Source organism: Acanthaster planci, linkage group LG01 (genome assembly GCF_054643075.1).
Source record: "Acanthaster planci isolate LZ-2023a linkage group LG01, COTS_SCS, whole genome shotgun sequence".
NCBI lineage: Eukaryota > Metazoa > Echinodermata > Asteroidea > Valvatida > Acanthasteridae > Acanthaster > Acanthaster planci.
In genome coordinates this window covers 24,292,802-24,311,505 of record NC_141777.1, presented here as the reverse complement: position 1 = coordinate 24,311,505, position 18,704 = coordinate 24,292,802, and the positions used below count along the sequence as shown (strand labels likewise).

The 18,704-nt window shown below is 40.6% G+C and overlaps 1 protein-coding gene across 15 annotated transcripts in view; it reads right to left on the bottom strand.

Moving 5' to 3' along the window:
- Positions 1–18,704, bottom strand: part of LOC147800585 (ryanodine receptor 2-like) — a 191,447-nt gene that overhangs the window by 132,152 nt on the left and 40,591 nt on the right. For all 15 annotated transcript variants that reach the window (XM_087144452.1, XM_087144448.1, XM_087144495.1 and 12 more), the window contains exons 11-20: positions 18,245–18,348; positions 17,036–17,155; positions 7,136–7,180; positions 4,631–4,752; positions 3,840–3,964; positions 3,269–3,333; positions 2,682–2,817; positions 2,040–2,141; positions 764–882; positions 215–348 (exon numbers count right to left, since the gene is read on the bottom strand). In XM_087144452.1, the coding sequence (XP_087000578.1) occupies positions 215–348; positions 764–882; positions 2,040–2,141; positions 2,682–2,817; positions 3,269–3,333; positions 3,840–3,964; positions 4,631–4,752; positions 7,136–7,180; positions 17,036–17,155; positions 18,245–18,348 (1,072 nt within the window). The remainder of the gene's footprint in view (positions 1–214; positions 349–763; positions 883–2,039; positions 2,142–2,681; positions 2,818–3,268; positions 3,334–3,839; positions 3,965–4,630; positions 4,753–7,135; positions 7,181–17,035; positions 17,156–18,244; positions 18,349–18,704) is intronic.

Genomic DNA, 18,704 nt, shown 5'->3' with positions numbered 1-18,704 from the left:
ATTCAAGGAATTAAAATGTGGAAAGATGGTTTGCGCATTTGGCTTGATTTGAATACCTAGAGTATTTTGTCAGAATGAGCACAACCTTGTCACATCGTCACAAGAAGACATATCCTAGCATAGACACACAACAGCACTGGCTCTTTTTCCTTTTCAACACTGAGAGGATAAATGCAACACAGAATTCAAAATGACACAGAATATCAAATCAAACCTTGCGACTTCATCTACGACGGCCGTCTGCAGCAGAAGGTCCCGTGAGGGCAGCAGATTGTCACAGATGAGGTTCTGATTGGCTCGCACTGCCACGCCACTTCCGACACACAGAGAGCACAGGACATCCAGCACCTTTGATGAATAAAAACATTCCAGAAAGATGTGAAAAACCATCTATATTAACATTTTGAAGAGTTGGTAACGTCTCCCACCTTTAAGGCAGAAAGAATCAAATTTTCATATTTTGCACAGATCTGAGCAATATTGAAGGCACTAATTTCAACTACAGAAATCAGTTTAGCCAGCATCACTCTACTGAAGCAAGGAATGAACCTCACACAAATAATCGCTGAAGAATTCAAATTTCTTCACAGTCAAACACCTCAATCTATTCTTATTCATCTTCTGTATTTCCCACTTATCACTATATTCCTGCCATGTGTCTTGTGTTTCAGTGAAGGAAAATCAAATGAATTCAGATCTCTTAACACCCAGTAGTCGCTATGTTTATGTTGTTAATCATCCATTTCCCAGAATTCCTACTTACCTTTGGGTCCCTGCCATGTTTCTCCAGCTGTGAGATCATAGACTTGATATGTTGCTCTTTGACAATGTTCAAAGCTTCTGGACTTCCCACTAGAACACAGTGAAGAACTTCCAGAACACCTATGAATATGTTTTCAAATTACAAACATTTTAATTCCTCACATAAATGTTATATTGGCAAAAACTTTGAAAATTCCGCATCAGTCCGTCAGAAAGTTGGACTTTACAACCCCTGGTTGTCATTTGTGTAAGATTTGTGCAACTTTTCTTATCGCATGTTGCAATGATTTTGCTACAGCACCCAGCCATGGCCCGGGACGGGATCGCTTGAAGGCTCATACAGGCTCAACCTTCAAGGACCATTTCAAGCCTGTGTGTGTGAACAAACTCACTGAGAATCACTCAAACTGGAATGCGTTAAAACATCCTCTGCATTTTGACACAGGATTCCCTGTGTGTTTAGGTATTATCAGGCATGACATGGTCAATATAGGGTGTAAGCTAACCCTCATGGGGCTGCTCAGCCAAGAAAAGTCAGTCTCCACTTTTAGAACTTGCATCTCATGGCTTACCAGCCACATTGCCAGGGTTTTTCTTTGCCTGTTGCAAAATACAGCGTTGGTCCCATTTAGGCTTATTAAATTACAATATTTGGCGACAGATCTGGGAATACTTTGTAAATTGTTCAATGCTTTTATAGTCTATTTTGAACATTCTGATACTTTTTTAATGGTTATTTTTCATGCTGCGGCTTAAAAGTTATAAACCATTTTATTGTTCCATTTTTGCATCTATTGGCATACCAATTTCATAATGATACTAATAATAATAATTGACATTTATAAAGCGCCCAATCCATCAAGCTACTCCCAGGCACTCTACATCAAAATATAAATAAATAAATAAAACCTTCATGTACCATAATTAAAATCAATACTAAGAAACTAAAAATGCTTGTTTGAAAAGGTGCGTCTTCAGCCCGGTCTTAAAACTCTCCACATTCCTAGACTCTCTAAGATGAACTTCAAGCTGGTTCCAGAGAAAGGGTTCTGACAAGGTTGTTTGTTTATTGAACCACCATCTTTTTTATGAAGTTGCTGATAATTTAAGAGGTAGCCCTTGCTCAACACTGTAATGCAGTAACATAAATCCACACTACATCAAAGCATCAGCTCATCTGGGCTGTGAAATTTCAGGTCAGTGTAACTTTTCTGGTAACAGTTGAGCACCTACTAAAAAAAACTGTCTGTCCCCAAAATGCCAAGGCTCTCACTAACCTTTGGATGCCTGCTGGCTCTCCAATCTCTGTATCAGCCAGTCGAGACGGATTGCTTGAGCAAACAGCGCACAGTTGTTGTGGTTGTCTCGGATCATGGCAGCTGTCAGGGGAGATAAGGAATGGATTAACGTCACACTTTCTACGAATTAAAGAGCAACTTATCCCCCCTATAAAGAGCACATATGGATGTCTGTGAAACCTATTGGATGTGACGTAAAAACTACATGATGAACTTACATGCTGAATCAACCTAAATAATCCAAACCTGAGAATTCACACTGCATTCGGCTGATCTCAGTGAGGAATCACAGAATTGTTCAATTCTATGGATCCTTTTAATTTTGTTGGCAGAGCACCCCAAAGGAGAGAACTGCAGCCCAGTGGCTACATGTATGTCTGCAACTCATAATCAGAAGGTAAGGGGCTCAATCCAGACATGATGGTTTGGTGTGTCCTCGGGCAAGCCACTTTACCACAACTTGCCTCCATGGGTGCCAAGGAAATGGAGATAAACATCAGTTTTAACCTGATGTCTTTCTGGCTTGCAATCTAGTCCAACAAGTCCATGGAAGAATTCCTACAGGGATTCAGACGTTTTTATTATACAAGTCCCTGCAGAGAGTGGAAATATATAACTCACCCAAGAGTTGGTACAGATAGTTGAGAATGTCCTCCCATGACTGGCCGGCTTCCTCTCCTGCAATGGTGGCAAAGTCCCGCCCACTCTTATATATACTAATCTTGTCTATGGTTTCCAGGACCAGCTTAACCATTCCCTGAAGAAGAGAGAATTCAAGCTGGCATTGGAAAATGTGATGATTGCTGATGCATTGAATAAGAGCCTCATGAAATAAAAATGGATGAAGCTGTACTGAGCAACGTCCACCGGCACAATGATAAAAAAAATTTGCCTAAATCCCAGTCCAATGTCACAACGTTGCTTAATATAGTGACCGTGTTGTACTACTTATGCCCCATGCTTTAATCATTCATCAGTGCATGACTGCGGTAGTACTTGTGGATATGTAATTGACCACAACACCGGCTGGGAAATGTTTTGCCAATTTTTGTGAAAGATTGTTAAATTCTTGTCAAATTTCTCCCCACTCTCAGGCACATTTTTCAAATTAAGTCCTTTTTTTGCTCATTAATTGTTCTCTAAATAGTTGTATCGGTTTCATTTTAAAAAAAGAAAGACTCTTAGGCTAATAACGAAATGATTCAAACCTCCTCATGGAACAAGTCCTGCCTGTTCTTGAGAGCCTTCAACTTCTTCTGCTTCTCTTCATGATCTGAAATCATTGCAAAGATTACCATAGGAGCTACTTCACTGGCAAATCTTTAACTTCTACAATGATACAATCTGCACAGTTGGGTATGTAGAAGTTTCACTTGGTTAACATGGGTGCGAGTGATGGACTGGTTTGGTGGCCAAGATTGGTGAAGCTGGATTTGAATACATTCAATGGGCATGGTTAAGTTTAGTTCAAGTAAGGACTGGATCTGGCTGTGCTGACCATTAACATGTTGGCTGGCATTTGTCTGGTTTAAACTCTGGCTGGTGGAAAATAGCAGTGTTGGATGGATGGCGTTGAGTTGAAGCTGATGAGGGGGCATGATAAATTTACATCGGCAAGACAGGACCAACTTGAGATTTTCACAATTCATTTACTAGGTTTGGCCTCGGACTTGTCAAAGCCAGACAAGGTGGAGCCAAATGAACTTGACAACTGCTAGGTTAGGTTGAATTATTCCTACATTTCCTTCTTGCAATATTTCCTTTCCTCGTCATGCTTACCACTCTCTTCTCCAGGCAGGGCGAAGTACCCAACCAGGTCCCGCAAGGTGTCGGTCACCGACTCCAGGGGGAAATTCTCCCACTGTCTGCGTTCGTCATCATCTGTCCGTAATGACTCCAAGGCACTGTGGACAAAAAGAGTCAGCTTTGTTCAATAATGTAGCTTCAGCTCAGAGAGTTAAGGTTGGTTTTCTCATAAATAAGCCACAAGAGAGGGCACCTTCATTTCTTTGCTTTTTTACATTGTCAACAGACCCAACAAACTGAATGAGCGACTTTTTACCTCCAAGAGGTAAAAACTTTTGTCTTCATCAATGGAATGCACAACATTTAATTTTTTTTTTTACTCCACAGGGAGCTAACAAAGCCTTGTTTAGGGTGACATGAATAGGGGTCCAATCAAAACATGTCAAAGTACCATGTAACCACATGCCTAACTTCCCATGAGACTGGCTATCATTGCAGTGGGAAAGCATTTAGTTAGCAACCATACACCATACATGTACATGTATGTTGTAGGCTTGAAGAGTAAGGTTCATTTTCTCATAAAGTAAACAGGAATTCTTTCTAAACAGCATAAAAGTGGTCTACGTCCATGCCATGGTTGCCGGCTCTATCTGCCTTTATCTCATACCTTTTGACATTTACATGTATAAAACGTTCAAGCTTGCCTAGTATGCAATTACTATTTGTGTACACCATGTGTCACTGACAGTGCCCAATATATTTGACACTGAACACAGCACCAGTGTGCCATGGAACCATGCACTGGCTGCATGGTGGGGACTGACCTAAAGAAGTGATGGAAGAGAGATGTGCTCTTGCGGATGATAACAGCTGAGCGTGATTCCTCGTCCCGGGCACGGACCACTGAGAATCCATCATCCATGTGGCCATCACGATGCATGACCACCTATTCAGTGAAGCAAACCATGATCAACATTCAGAATCATGCACAAACCATATGCTCAAGATCATTTTCGATACCAAACTTGGACAAAATTTTGAGAAGCTGCTTGGTGAGTTGGCATAAACTTTCTGAGCAGTGATCCCAGTCACCAAACTTCACTTTCTTTCCTCGATTTAAAACAAGTAAATATGCAAAAAGTACAGCCGGTGAATACTACACAAGTGAAGTTTGGTTTTGAGTAATGTAAATTTTACAAAAAAAAGTTTGTCTGAGAGATGTGTTATTAGCACCAGAGGGCTGCATCTAAATGACTAGGCTCAGGCCATCAGTAACATGTGTGCCTATGGATGCCACTGGAACCATTTCCAGTAGACATGTGTGCTGCACCAAGCCATAGCCAATTTATTCAGATACTGCCTAATTACTCAGTGCAAGGCAACAGCCTGCTTTGGTGGGACTCGAGAAAGAGGACACACGTACACGTACCATGGTACACACTGAATTTGTCAGTGTTTGGGTCTTCAATTTTTTCCCTGTCAGAAGCTACAGCATTTTGTACAGTGGTTCTCATTGTCAGTTGTTTATTTTACCTTAATCGTGCAGTGATGATTATTTAAACAAACTCTCCTCATCGAAGGACTTTTTTTCAGTGGTACCATAAGATATAATCTCACAAGCCAGCTCACCCTGGACTACACACACACACTTGCCCTTGGGTATACATGTATTAGTCTGTGCTATTGCATATACAGACAGCACCCCCTCCCCTTTTGCAATCGCTCAGAAACAAACTTTTGGATGAGTTTTCTAGCTTTAGTTGGAGGCTCATAAGCAGAAACACCATGCGCTGCACATCGTGCGGGCAACATATTGGCTTGTGACCTCGTTTTGTAATCCCGAAATAGGAACAGGAGTCACAAACGGCAAGGTCCCCCTAAGAAGTCACAGTACATCTTTAATGATCAAGATCAATTCAAGAAACATGCCACCGATCATGGGGGAAAATCCAACAGGACTGAGGTTCGGTCATACTTGTTCTGACAGAAAGGTAATTAGACTGTAAATGATTGAAACGACACGAGTAATGGCATTGCGGTAGTGCATGAAGAATTCTTCTCTTGACAGAATGCTGCAGAGTCTACCACAAAGTGAAAGCACCTGAGAAGGATTTTCTCTCCTGTGGGCAATGTAATAACCAGAACTCATCAAGCGGTAATACTTCTACAGTAAGTGGGTTGTAGGACCAAGCAGGTAGAGCTCAACCACTATCACTTTACCCAAGGCTAGATGCCCTGTGAAAGTTAGTGTGAAGAGGATGTGAACATGAGAGTAGTGCATTTATTCATTTATTGAAGCCTTGTCAGTTTTATATGAACTGTTCTGCCTGGGAGCCTTGAGTGACGACAATGAATAACATTCAATTTTAGAGGCGGGAGGAAAGTAACTCGGATGAATATGCCAGGAAAAACCCCAAAAGTCAGGCAGGGGCTTTAAACCCACATACACATCTCAGCCTGGGTGGGATTCAAACCTAGGGTCAGAGGGGTGGAAGGTGTTACAACCAATACATACGTGGCCTCTCATCATTAAAATATGGACTACTTGAGCAATAAATCCCACAAAAATAAACCAGATTTGAAGACTGGACAACTAATTCCTTCCATGTGCACTTTATCACTAGTTACACAAAGCGAGAGAGAGACTTGGCCAAAAGCACACCATTGCCACCGGGTACCAGGTATCCGCACATCTGGACAATCATTTTGGGTTCGCTCAATGCCAGTGAAAAAAAGTGCCTTGAGCATGGGAGTTAACAAAGTACCCTCTGTCACTTCTGCATGAATAGACGACTGGCCTTTTCTTGGTGAAACACTGTTTAGTCATTCTGTCACTTTTGGTAATACAGTGTATGCGAATAACACGTATAGGAATAACATAACCATGATTCTTGATAGCTCAGTTTTCTTCTGACCCAAAATTATCCATGAGAAAACTATGCACGCAGCAATGCATGCTTGTTTCCTGATGAGAGAACTATTGTAAGAAGAATGATGGGAGAACTTTTTCAGCATCGCACTCCTCAAGCACACATCTCCAACCTACAGTATTATAAACAAGGACAAATTTTAACTAGAAAACGTTCAGAGCACTACACCATCAACAAGGGGGCTACTCAAGACATTCTAACATCAGATATCCTGTCACAACGTGGTTAATTTGCCAACTCCTCCTCCTGCATGATAACAAGATGTTTTGGCTTATCGAATGGACAGCGTGTAATTACACAGGGGCCTTGCATTACTGAAGAGGGAATGCCAACAATCTCAATCACCGTTTGTTTTAGATTCAATGTGGGGATCTCAATCTCGTGGCCAAACAACCTTACCTTCCTGTCCACCGGTCTTCCTCCGCCAACGGACGTATCCTCCACCTGCAACAAATCAGACAAACACCACTCCAATTAGCAATAAAATGTCTGTCGTCCACTTGCTCAACATGATGAAACATGAGCAACAATCCTCAAGTGTGATAAACAGTCAGATATCTGACCAAGTTGAATGTGACATGCCAACTTATGAGATATTTTCACCTACTGCAGTTTGTAATAGTGTAAAAGAAAATTACAATTCACTTTCAGTGCAATATTTCCAGATTTAATGATAAAAAAGACTAATGCCCACATTTAAACTTCACAAAAAATCTGAGCATTGGGATTCTGACCAATCCTTTTACTTTCTTCAACTGAGAATGTGACTTGTGATCTACGGTAGCCTTTCCAGGCCACTACACCATACTGAAAGACTGTCTTCACCAAAAATAATTCTACCGGTAGCTTCGTGTTGGATAAACACATTAAAAAATAACATTAATTAATCAATCCAAAATCTGTGTACCAGTGCTTCACGGACCCTAAACCAACAGTAAAAAGCCATCACACTCAAATGCATGTACTCTGATCTACATGTGTTATCCAAGAATTTTCATTTCAAAAATGTCAGTACCGGTAGGTCAAACCAAAACCAATGAATGCCAGTTATACATGTAAGTGACATCTTTGTCATAGTTGTTGGTCTCGGAATAATACGGGCAATTCACAATAGTGCGTCTCCAAGAGTTTGCAAAGCGTTGGCCGATCACAACGCGTGAAATTTGTCAACCCTTTTCAAATGCACATGGGGTCGACGGATTTTGCACTTTGTGCCGGGCCAGCGTGTTGCAAACTCTTGGAGGCAGCCCTATTGTGAATCGACCATATTGTTGTCATGATGACTCACGGGAATCCACATTTCATTTAACTGTTGAGTTTATGAGAAAATGAAAGAGGGCACAGTGCAAGTTCCAGTGACTGAATGTGGACACAACTAGAGTGCAATCCGTGGTGACAAATTTCCACCTTTTTAAGCACAAAAATTGGAATGTGTATGCATTTATGTGAATGGGAAGCATGTGCGATTGACAAAATACTAGGCCAATTTCGAGAAGTACAACAATCTGGTAAGCAATTTGAAATATCTACTGGAACTAAGCAAAAATGGGCTAAGATCCAAAACACATACATGTATGCACAGTACATTACTTGTGACTGGTTTACAACTGATTTTTACTGCAACCATGAATTTTCCTGAGAACCATTTTTGGTGTCATGGCTCCGTGAGATGAGCCAATCAAGTATTTCAAAAAGGCTAGGTCGTTTTTCAACAAAGTATGTGCCCAAGTGAGCGTGCATATGGCCATGCTTATGGGGAAGACTTCGCGAGGGTATTGCTGTTCCCTGAACGACCCTTGATGGCAAATTGCCCTCATCCGACAGGCAATTTTCCAAACACACTGCTGGAGAGAGCCATTACGCACGTCACCAATAACATCACCGTTTGCTTACACGGTAAAAAATAAACAAACTCTCTCCCAACACCGATCAATCCCACTTCCCTGCACAGTCCCTCCTTCATACCAGCCAACAAGACCTTACAATTTCCTCTGGCTTTTTAATTATGTGCAAAGTGCTGCGGTGATGTTTGTGCAGATCGGAAAAGCACATGACGGATCATTAGAGTCCCGGTTCATCCGTCGGGATAAGATGGTGTAGGCTGAGGTATACATGTGTAAAGTAGACTACAGCAAGTATGGAAACGACAGTAAACCACTTGATGTTTGGACAAGCACCTATATGCATCTATATGCATGAAAACAAAATGCTTATTTACTCTCACACGTATGTTTGGCAAAGGGGTATATTCTACAATTTTAGGAGCAGTTATGTTCACAAGGAAAAAGTCGTCGAGGACAATTTGGAAAGAGGTGGAAGCAATGATTAAGAAAGATACAGACAGGCAAGGGAAACTGCATTTGATGAATTTCTCCAAGGTAAACAATTTCTGATGTTAACTTTAATGAAAAAGCACCTACTGCACCCTTTATATACAATGTAGGTGAGTAGTGGTACATGTACTGTACATGTACTTATTGGGTTAACAGTGGTGGATCCAGTATTTACAAAGAGGAAGAGATGCCAAGATCATCCAAAGAAGGGAAGGTGCCCAAAATGGATGTAAAACCCAAGGATAAGAGCAAGGCAGATTTCCATTGTTATGACATACGGGTATTAAACATAAGTGGAGTCAGGTGGAGTGATTGAGTAAACTTGAATACGCAACACTTGAGAACAGAATTAATCTATCCGACCAAATCTGACAGGCACGGAAAGAAAACTCCCCAATATTTAGCAAAGACAAACTTTGAAAGGCTACAGTCACGCAAGGACATGTTGACAAGTGAAGATGAGGGAATTAGCGTGTATGTTCCCAGCCACATCTGTTCTGCAAAGGCAAAGCCAAAATGCATGAACTCATCTGCGGCAAATCCTGCGTGCCGGAGACGGAGGCTCCCCGGGGGTGCTCCAGGAACATTAGTGCCAATTAGAAAGGTAATTGGCACTTACCACTGATGGCCTCCAAATAAGTATAAAAAAAAATTAGAGATTCACAATACATGTGCTGGCAGCTTGTGGGGATGGGTGTGAGAAAATTTAATGGAGAAAATTTAATCTTGCAGAGACTGGTATTTTCAGGAGGACATTTCATGCACCACTGTCTGCATAGAATGTGTAATGATGATGGCAACGCGTTTCAAGAAATCAAGATTAAAAACAGCCTCAACGAGTGATAGATCAGGGTGACTGAATGATCTTACTCTGTCGAGCATTTGATCTCTAGAAGTTTCCGGTTTATATCATGTTATTGATGGTGGACTGCCAAACTGGATCTCTCTGAAAATTACTTTTCAATTCCTTCAGGGTAACCAGAGGATTGAGAAAATCAAGTCAGGGTCGGCGGGTGGGGGGGAATAGGAAGCGAGCCAGTCGCATTCCATTTTAGATTTGAAAGATGTCGTGTTCAATTTCACACCTCCATAGACAAAACCAATAAAGTGCACAAGTACAGAAACCATTTCTATGCCTGATTAAACAAAAACGCAAAATATAAGTGGATAGTTCTGTTTCAGCAAAAAGTGTTGATGCAGTTCTACCCCTGCCAATTGCAGCAAATAGAGTAGAATTAATTTCCGAGAGAAACATTTCAATGGTGTTTGAGAAACTGATTTTCAGATATTTACTTTTTTTAAAATTTTTTTATTGCCCATGGAGGTTTAATTAAAAAACTTACTTAAAACTGTGTGTACGTCGGGTGTAATGGATTAAATTCCATGTAGTATTTCTGATGGCCAACGTTATTTACATGTACATGTACCACTAATGTTTAACACAGACATACCGTACACACACCCATACTTGTTTTACATATGAAGTATGGACATTCCTTTGTTCTATTGTGTTTAAGATAACTACTCCTTTTTCTCTCACTAGGATAACTCCTTCGAGCTGGATTTTTGATGATGATTTCCTGGACTGTTCCTCTTCATTGGGTCAAGAGAGCCTTGACCCCAAAATGCCTCTGAAACTGTTTTTCAGAGAGGGGAGAACATTGTGTGGACATGTGCAAGTCCACAAAACGCCATCGTACCCAGCATTATGTGGACTTCTTTTGTGCAGAGGTCCACACTACGAATGACACCTTTGTACACAAAAACGAGCACGTGAGCAAAGAGGGGTTACCATTTTGGTCTCATTTGTCTTTCGTTTTGATGTTGGGTACATGGTTGGCAATGAGGTCCAAAATGCTTCAGGTTAGGCTTTTCTTCAAGCTAAATGACCGGATAAACTCTCCATAAAAAGACTACATGAACCTCTGTAGTGAAAGTAATTTTGGGGGGGGGACAAAACTTCTTTTTAACTTCTCTGTCAATGATAATGACGTGAATCTGTTACTCACTACATTTTTGAAAATTCCATGATTGACAAGTTAACACATTGCATTTCTGTTGCATACTGAATGAAAGGTTCATGCAAACTTCACTCCTTGGGAAAAACATTTTGGTCCCTCCCATATTGCATTGGTATCTTTCACTATGAGAGGAGCCTTCATGTACATGTAGCAGAGATATCTGTCTAGTTTATCAACATTAACACCTTTCACATGAATTATACCGAGGGATAAGAAGACCATACAACTTGCATGTTTTGTACAGCAAGCGTCAACTGAGTCAAGGAAGTATACCATGCAATGCCCGCTGCACCGGACATGTACAAGTACCTGTGGAAGTGCACAGGGTACCATGCAGCAACAGCGAGGCAGTTAACATGGTTAAAATCCACACTTCAAACATGGCAGGCTTGAGCATTGAGACACCATCTGCAAAACCCTTTCTGGAACCAATTTTTCTTCTGAATCTTGTCAATAAAACACCTTGCATTTTTTGCATGTAGGCATGTAACTAGCAAGCATGGAGAGTAGACAGTCAACACCCCCTTCCCAGGAAAAGTGCAAAGAAAGATGGCTGTCAACAAAACAGCACAGCAGCAACACTGGAACTGGCATTTCTGTCATCAACATGTAAGTCTTCAACTATTCACATCCAACTAGTGGATGGTGTCTTGTCTCTGATAAATTTTAAATTGAGGTGATGAAAAAATACACACGCCCTCACCTTAATTTTTGAATTTCTTGAGAACCTCTTTCGGATTCATTGCTACATGGTCAAATTTTGAACAAAAGAGGGGGATAAGCCTGACTAAAATTTTATCATTTGAGACACTTTGGAAGGAACATACATGTGTAAGAAGGGCAGGCCCAAATCAGATGGACAGAGACAGGTTAAGGGATAGCAAATGGCTTGCCTCGTTTAGAAACTTCACCAGAGGACAAATACTGCAGAGCAAAAGTCTCATGTGCTGGGTCACGAAGGGTCACGTCATGACTCATATGACAGCTAAATATTAATTGCAACTGTAAATTAAAAATCGGATCATGATACAGCCTTGGTTAGTTTAAGTGGGGCACATTAATATAAAGATACAAGGATAATTGCCATCATTCTTAAAAACTTATTATTTTCTGCGTCAGTACATGTTTTGAGTCACATCTGGCTGAATGGAATCTGAAGAACAGTGCTGGCAGTTTGTTTTTATACTTTAGGTTTATACATACAGACAGAACAGGCATTTTTGCCTGATTAGGTGCATTAAGGATTTCAAGTAAACCCCAAATTGTGCACCTCAAATTCTACAACTTGGGCTGATTTCAAAGTGGTGCTAAGTGCAGAAATTCATTAAGAAAAGAAACTATTTGCATAGTAAAAGAAGGTTACCAGCTGAAGTGTCACGCACTGAATGTAGCATGGGACTGGTTCCAAACTTACTTTTACATGTACTTGTCGCATAAATATGACCAGATCCCATAAACTGAGCCTAGGGCCTTTCTTACCTAATAATTTGGTTTCAGTTCGTATTTGGAAAAAGCGAACTCATTTCAGCCCCCAAAAAACTCTCCGGTAGTGCAGTGATGCAACTTTTTTTTTGGCCCCCACTTTTTTCCCCTAGAAATGATGTACATAAACACACGGTGTCCATCGCTTACGTACTGCTGCTTCCAACACTGACATAAACTGGCCCTCTCACTATTTACTGTTTAAAGGCATTTTCAGCTTGTAGATGTACCCTTGACATAAGACCACCATGTTTATCTGGTTCCCAGATGTAAATGTATACATGTAATACATGACGTCATGACGTCATCTTAAAGAGAGTGCCCGACTAAATGTATCGGTGCCATAAAGCACATTTACATTACGCAGCAGCAGGATTCCAGTTGATCAAGTGAGTTTGGCAGTTTTTGGAAATCGTATTATACCAAATAAAAATGTTTTTATTTTGCCAACACATACATGTACCGGTAGGTCTACAGTGACGCACGCGCTGACCAGAAACCACAGACTTTTGGGGCCCTAGGCTCTTTTGTTTTTGGAAACATCACTCAGTTTGCCATCCAGATTAAAATGTTCGTTATGTGCGTGAAACCTGTTCCTTATTTCTGCCATGGAAAGATCTTATAAAGGCCTTCATTAAACTTAAAAGTGGCGACGCCAGCTTAAGACTCATTTTGTTAGGTTGGGTCACAAAGCAATAATTTCTGCTCAGCCATTTCATGAAATTGGGCCCTGATGATTTTAATGGACTGAATCCTGTGATTACTAAACGGTTAATGATCCTGACACAGAACTCAATAAAACCATTTAATCTAATGACTTCATTCATGTTGGAGGGACACACACCAAGGAGTTGACATGCAAGTGAGCACGTAAAGAGATGAAAAATAAATAAGCCAGTCATAGATTGCCTCAAGCATTTAAGCTTCTCGGGAAGGATCTCTCCAATATGCCCCGACAAATCCACCAAGATAAACGGAGGAGCGCACTGCGGGTAAACTACATGTATGTAGACAGCTTTTGCAATCATTCATGTGTGGACTGAATGGCCCCTTGGTCTTGGAACTGGAGAAGACATTTGATGAAGTTATCAAAATGGGACGGCAGTAATGGGCGTCTGGGGTGCGCTCAAGAACGTGTTGTTTTTGATGCAGATTTACCTCACTTTACCAGGTCTTCCAGACTTCCCGAGCTGTCTGGACGTTCGATGTCACATTTAATAATCACTTCTATCAGGGTTAAGGTGTGTCTTTTTCTTTTCTAGGGAGGGGAGAGTTTTTGAACTGCCAGTTTTAATTCAAAGTGATGTGCAATAGAATTTTTTTGGCTAGAATCCTTGACTTTTCACAAGATGCAATTTTTTCATCAGTGAAAGGCCAAAAGCCCAATCTAAAATCCTTGGCATGCACCTGTGTGCCTAATTCGCCATCACTTCCTTTTTTTTTTTTTGAAGCTGCACATGTACCAGTACAGTGGCATGTAACCTGACAAAATCATGAGCTCAGAAGCAATGGGCTCCACGTGTACAATGCTAAAGTATTAGCAACATGAATACTAATTAACGTTAGCCTGATATTACATGTACATTTGGATGTTTGACATCTTCCAACCACTTACTTTATTCAAACATAAGTGGACATGGTGAGTTAAAAGTGATGTATTTAAAAACCCAAGGTATTTGCTTATAGTTAAAATTACAGTGCGATACCACAATACACATTACTAAGTTTTGCAATAGTTTGTTCCTAGCAAAGGAACTGACACACTGTATTTGACAATTTGTGCGATCATGGCAGACAGTCGGTGAAAACAGATGACGACCGCAAAGTACAAAAGGAGGTGTGGATATCTCCACCAATTTTCTTATTTGAAATTCTTTCCATGGGCTTTCCAGAAGAGTTCTTTTTTTTTCTTTTATAAATTGCCTATTTCAGTAATGGAGCAAGTTAAAATATGCCTTTCATGATACTGGTATGATTGTATTTTTTTTTTTTTTTATACATGTAAAATAACAATTTTGCCATCCAATAAAGATCTCTTGAGCTGGGTGTAAAATTAACAGTTGCCCCTGGCAACATGTAATCCATCCAGGCAACACGGTGGGCCATCAGCCAGCTGCCCATCAAGTACCAGTAGCCCTGTTGAAGATATCACTATGATAAATGTCGAGCTTGGACGGCTTTGGCAGGAAATTGTGAGCCTACCCTGGGCGGCGGTGGGGGGGAGGAGGGTAGTTTGAAAAAAGAGGCACATGTGAATTGACTGTGAATTAACTTTCTACAATTTCATCCCAGAACCTTGATAAACTGACATTTTTTTCCTGTCTCAGATGTCTTAGTCATGACTGAAGCCAACTTTGTCCACGCATGTAACTGATAAATCAGACTCGACAATGAGGTTGGCTCATTAGGTTTGGTTGGTACACATCAATGTCAACCAGCCAAATTTCTTAATTCTACACTTTTAAGGTTAAGTTGGAACAAATTCTGCATATGGATGCCACTAATTTTTCCCTGCAGTGACCCTTTAGCCATCTGAAAGCAATAAAATGTTCTAAAAAGTCTAATTTAACTGTGAAAATATTGAGGATATTCACTTAAGTCAAGAAAACAGAATTGCTCTGACCAGTCTCATAGGGTTTGTGCACGAGATATCAAAAGGGATCCATACAGGTATAATGGAATTCTATCCCTTGAAGTTACCCTCCTCATGCACAAACTTTCCACACGATCCTTGCCCCCAAAATACTCAAGCACCATCGGCTAGTATGGTTACTATTTCACATTCAATTATGAAAATGGGTACAAAATCAATAAAATATGATAATTTGAGGGAAGAAGTTTAAGATGTGCTCTATTATTTAATTCAACCAACCCCACACACTGCTCAGATTTACTTGTTTTGTTTACTTCTAGAGTAAAAAGTCCTAGCTGCTGCCCTTAGCTGCATGTCCTTTTGTTGTACACATCATTTAAGGCTGAGCGACGGGCATAAACATGAACACAAATATATTTACGCATATTGGACATGTCGTTTCAATACCATCTTAAAATAAATTTCTGAGTAATGCACCTCAACAAACTCCAAACAGGTCAAAGGAACAATGCACTATTTGGCAAGGATGGGGACCATTTATAACCCCTGCCTGTCCTCCAAATTTCATCGGGCCCAATCCCCGCTGACAGTACGGCCAGTAACTTTCCCACCTGACGGCTGGGCAGATCTGTGCTGGTATACAGAAATATTCACAAATCTTTATCGACTCCTGGTAAGGGATATTGCAGTGGAGGTCACTGGGTGAACAGTCCATCTCGCACAAGGCCACATCTTTATCCCTCCTGCTTTTTCACCTCACTGTGCTCTTCCCATCGGTGGAGATAAACGACACCACACGGAGAGCATCAAGACTGACACGAAGAGCAATGGTGACGAGGATGAGTCAATGCTAACAAATGCCAAGGAGGGAGATCATTTGCTGCAGGCAACTGAGCCGTCTTTGCACAGTGTGACACCAGAGAGGACTGGGCCACTGATTAATATCAGATGGAAAACCCAGGCGTGGGCCATATTTGGTGACTAGCTCTGGCTTGCCTATGCCACAGTGGAAATTATCATTTGCACCCGGCATGGCAAGAATACAAAGTAAGAGAGGAAAAAAAGGGGGAAATCGCAGGAGGGCTGTCACTATCCCTTCACCCTTTTTGGGAGAAAACAAAGGCCTTTGTCCAGTCCATGACCTTGATGACCTTAGTCTTTGACCTTCTGGCTGAAAATAACCTAGAGGTTATGATCGGCAAACTGGCAACTAAAAATAGTGTGAACAGTTCTGAATAAGCAGATGTTCAAAAGCTCATTCCAAGAGCTTACCACTTGATGACAGGAGAATTTCTGCACAAGGTTTCAGACAGATGAAGGACACAAACCTTTGAAGTACATCTTTTTGTAATTCCTCTTTTGAAAAGATGAAGTTTGTTTTCGGCTTTGAAAAGTGACGAATTACCATCAAATGTTTTCTGAAGTGTTTCAAGCACACATCTGATTATTTTTCTTTCTTTTACAAAGCTGTACATCTGGATAGAAACTACACATGCAATACTATCAAAATAAAATCACAAAATAAATATACTGAGTACAAGCAAAAATATTTGCATGGCTCGTTACTATGCATGTGCATGTACATGTACAACTGAGTTTTTTCTCAAATCAGAAAATGTTAATATTTCTGTATTTTTAAAATTAAACATTTCAATTTAGAAGACCAGGCAGGCTTTTCTCATTTTTGCATTACAATTTCAAACAAAGTAGCTTCATAGATACTGTCAGATTTATTGCATGAGTTGGATACAACATGCCTGCGTGTTTATCTTTGATATTTCCCTTTCATTGCAATCTAAGGACTGCATCAACTTATACTTTGGGGGCGAGGGTGAGGAGAGGTTAGCTATAAACAAGAGAAGTGTCTCACCAGATAGGACAACCAGAGACCTGTGTCTTTGTGTTGGATTATCACTGTAGAGTCTCCATACTTGATCTCAGCGATGCCCATGCCATGTTCCTGCTTATTGTTCCAATGAGAAGTATCCTCCTATGGGGGTGAGGGGGAGAGATGCACACTTTGTTCATTATGACAATCATCATTAAACCTGCAAGTACCCATTTCATTTATTTCTTTCTCTAGAAATACCACACTGAAAGGTGAAGTTGATTCACCATTACCATTGGCAAAATCCACATGAAGTTGTCGTAAGACCTTTCTTTGCGTTATCAACATTGGCAGCCATTTTGTTTGGGTGGGTGGCTGTAAACCCGTGCATTCCAATCTTGGCTGGAGAAGTATTTTTGGACAAGATATATTCTGTGTGCAATCTAAAGAGTACCAAAGTGACTATGTCAGGCGCATAATTGTGTGTGTAAAAGGCATTAGAGCGAGAATCAGTGCACGAACCAGCACGCGCGCGTACTCCATTTGTTCTGGGTCACAGTGACATCACACTTTGGTACTCTATAGAAGATACACTCAGTATTGAAGGGGTAAGAATCATAGCTTCTTCTGCACAGCCTACTGATTTTATAGCAAATTGATCATTACATGGATTATTATTTTAATCTTTGTGACTCATTCTGTCAGCCGTGCCAAGTTTATACAAACCACTTGTTGGCAAAACACTACAACCGCAACAGGAAACAAAACACACAGGTCAATGGATGTTATACACAGCTGCCATCTTTGGGGCAGAGCTTTCTTAATTCAGTAGGAATGATGAAACCCTTTGTGGCTGTCATACACTGCAGACCTCTGTAAGAATCAGCAGGATAAGGACTTTAATTTAACTTTGTCATAATTCTGCTGGTCTACATTCTGAGATTCAAATTTGGAATTCAGACACCGAGCTCTAAGATGCCACGACCAACACTCTGCAACAATCTTGACAGGAAGGGATCTCCAATAAAAAATAAGGGCTCCAAAATCTAAATTGCAGAATCGTTCACGGCAAAGATCTGCCTTCTGCACGACAGCTGACTGATGATCCTTGGAATCAGGAATCCACAAAAATTCCTACACCCCAGTTTTTTCTTTTTGATGGTACCGTACACCAAGGTTCCCTTGAAGCCCCCGCCTGACAATGGAATGAATTTGTGAGTCCAAAATACACGAATCATTTATCTTGCTAACCTTTGATTGCCGGAGGCAGAACACAGTCGAGGGAAGATCTGCCCGGTTCCTAGGCACTATGCACACATCGTTGTCTCCAGTGCTTGACACAGACAAATACTTCCCTGCAATACAAAGCAAATGTCAACTAGTAATAACAAATACCTGAAATGTGCAGACAAGAAATTTCTCTTAAATGAATCTTGAGTGTGACAAGAATAATAACACCAAACCGAATCAGAGTAGCATAAAGATATTCAAGATTTATTCATTTTCTGAAGTGAAAACATTGATTTTAATTCTTCCCTACAAATAGTTGAATATTTCAGTGTGCTACACCAGACAACTCTTTAAAGTTCATTGTAAACATAATTTAAGTGTACATGATGTACAGATACCTTTCTGTATTTTATGCTGATGAGAGCATACATGTACATGTATGTCGTGATGACGTACGAGACACAAGCAATTATGACAATCA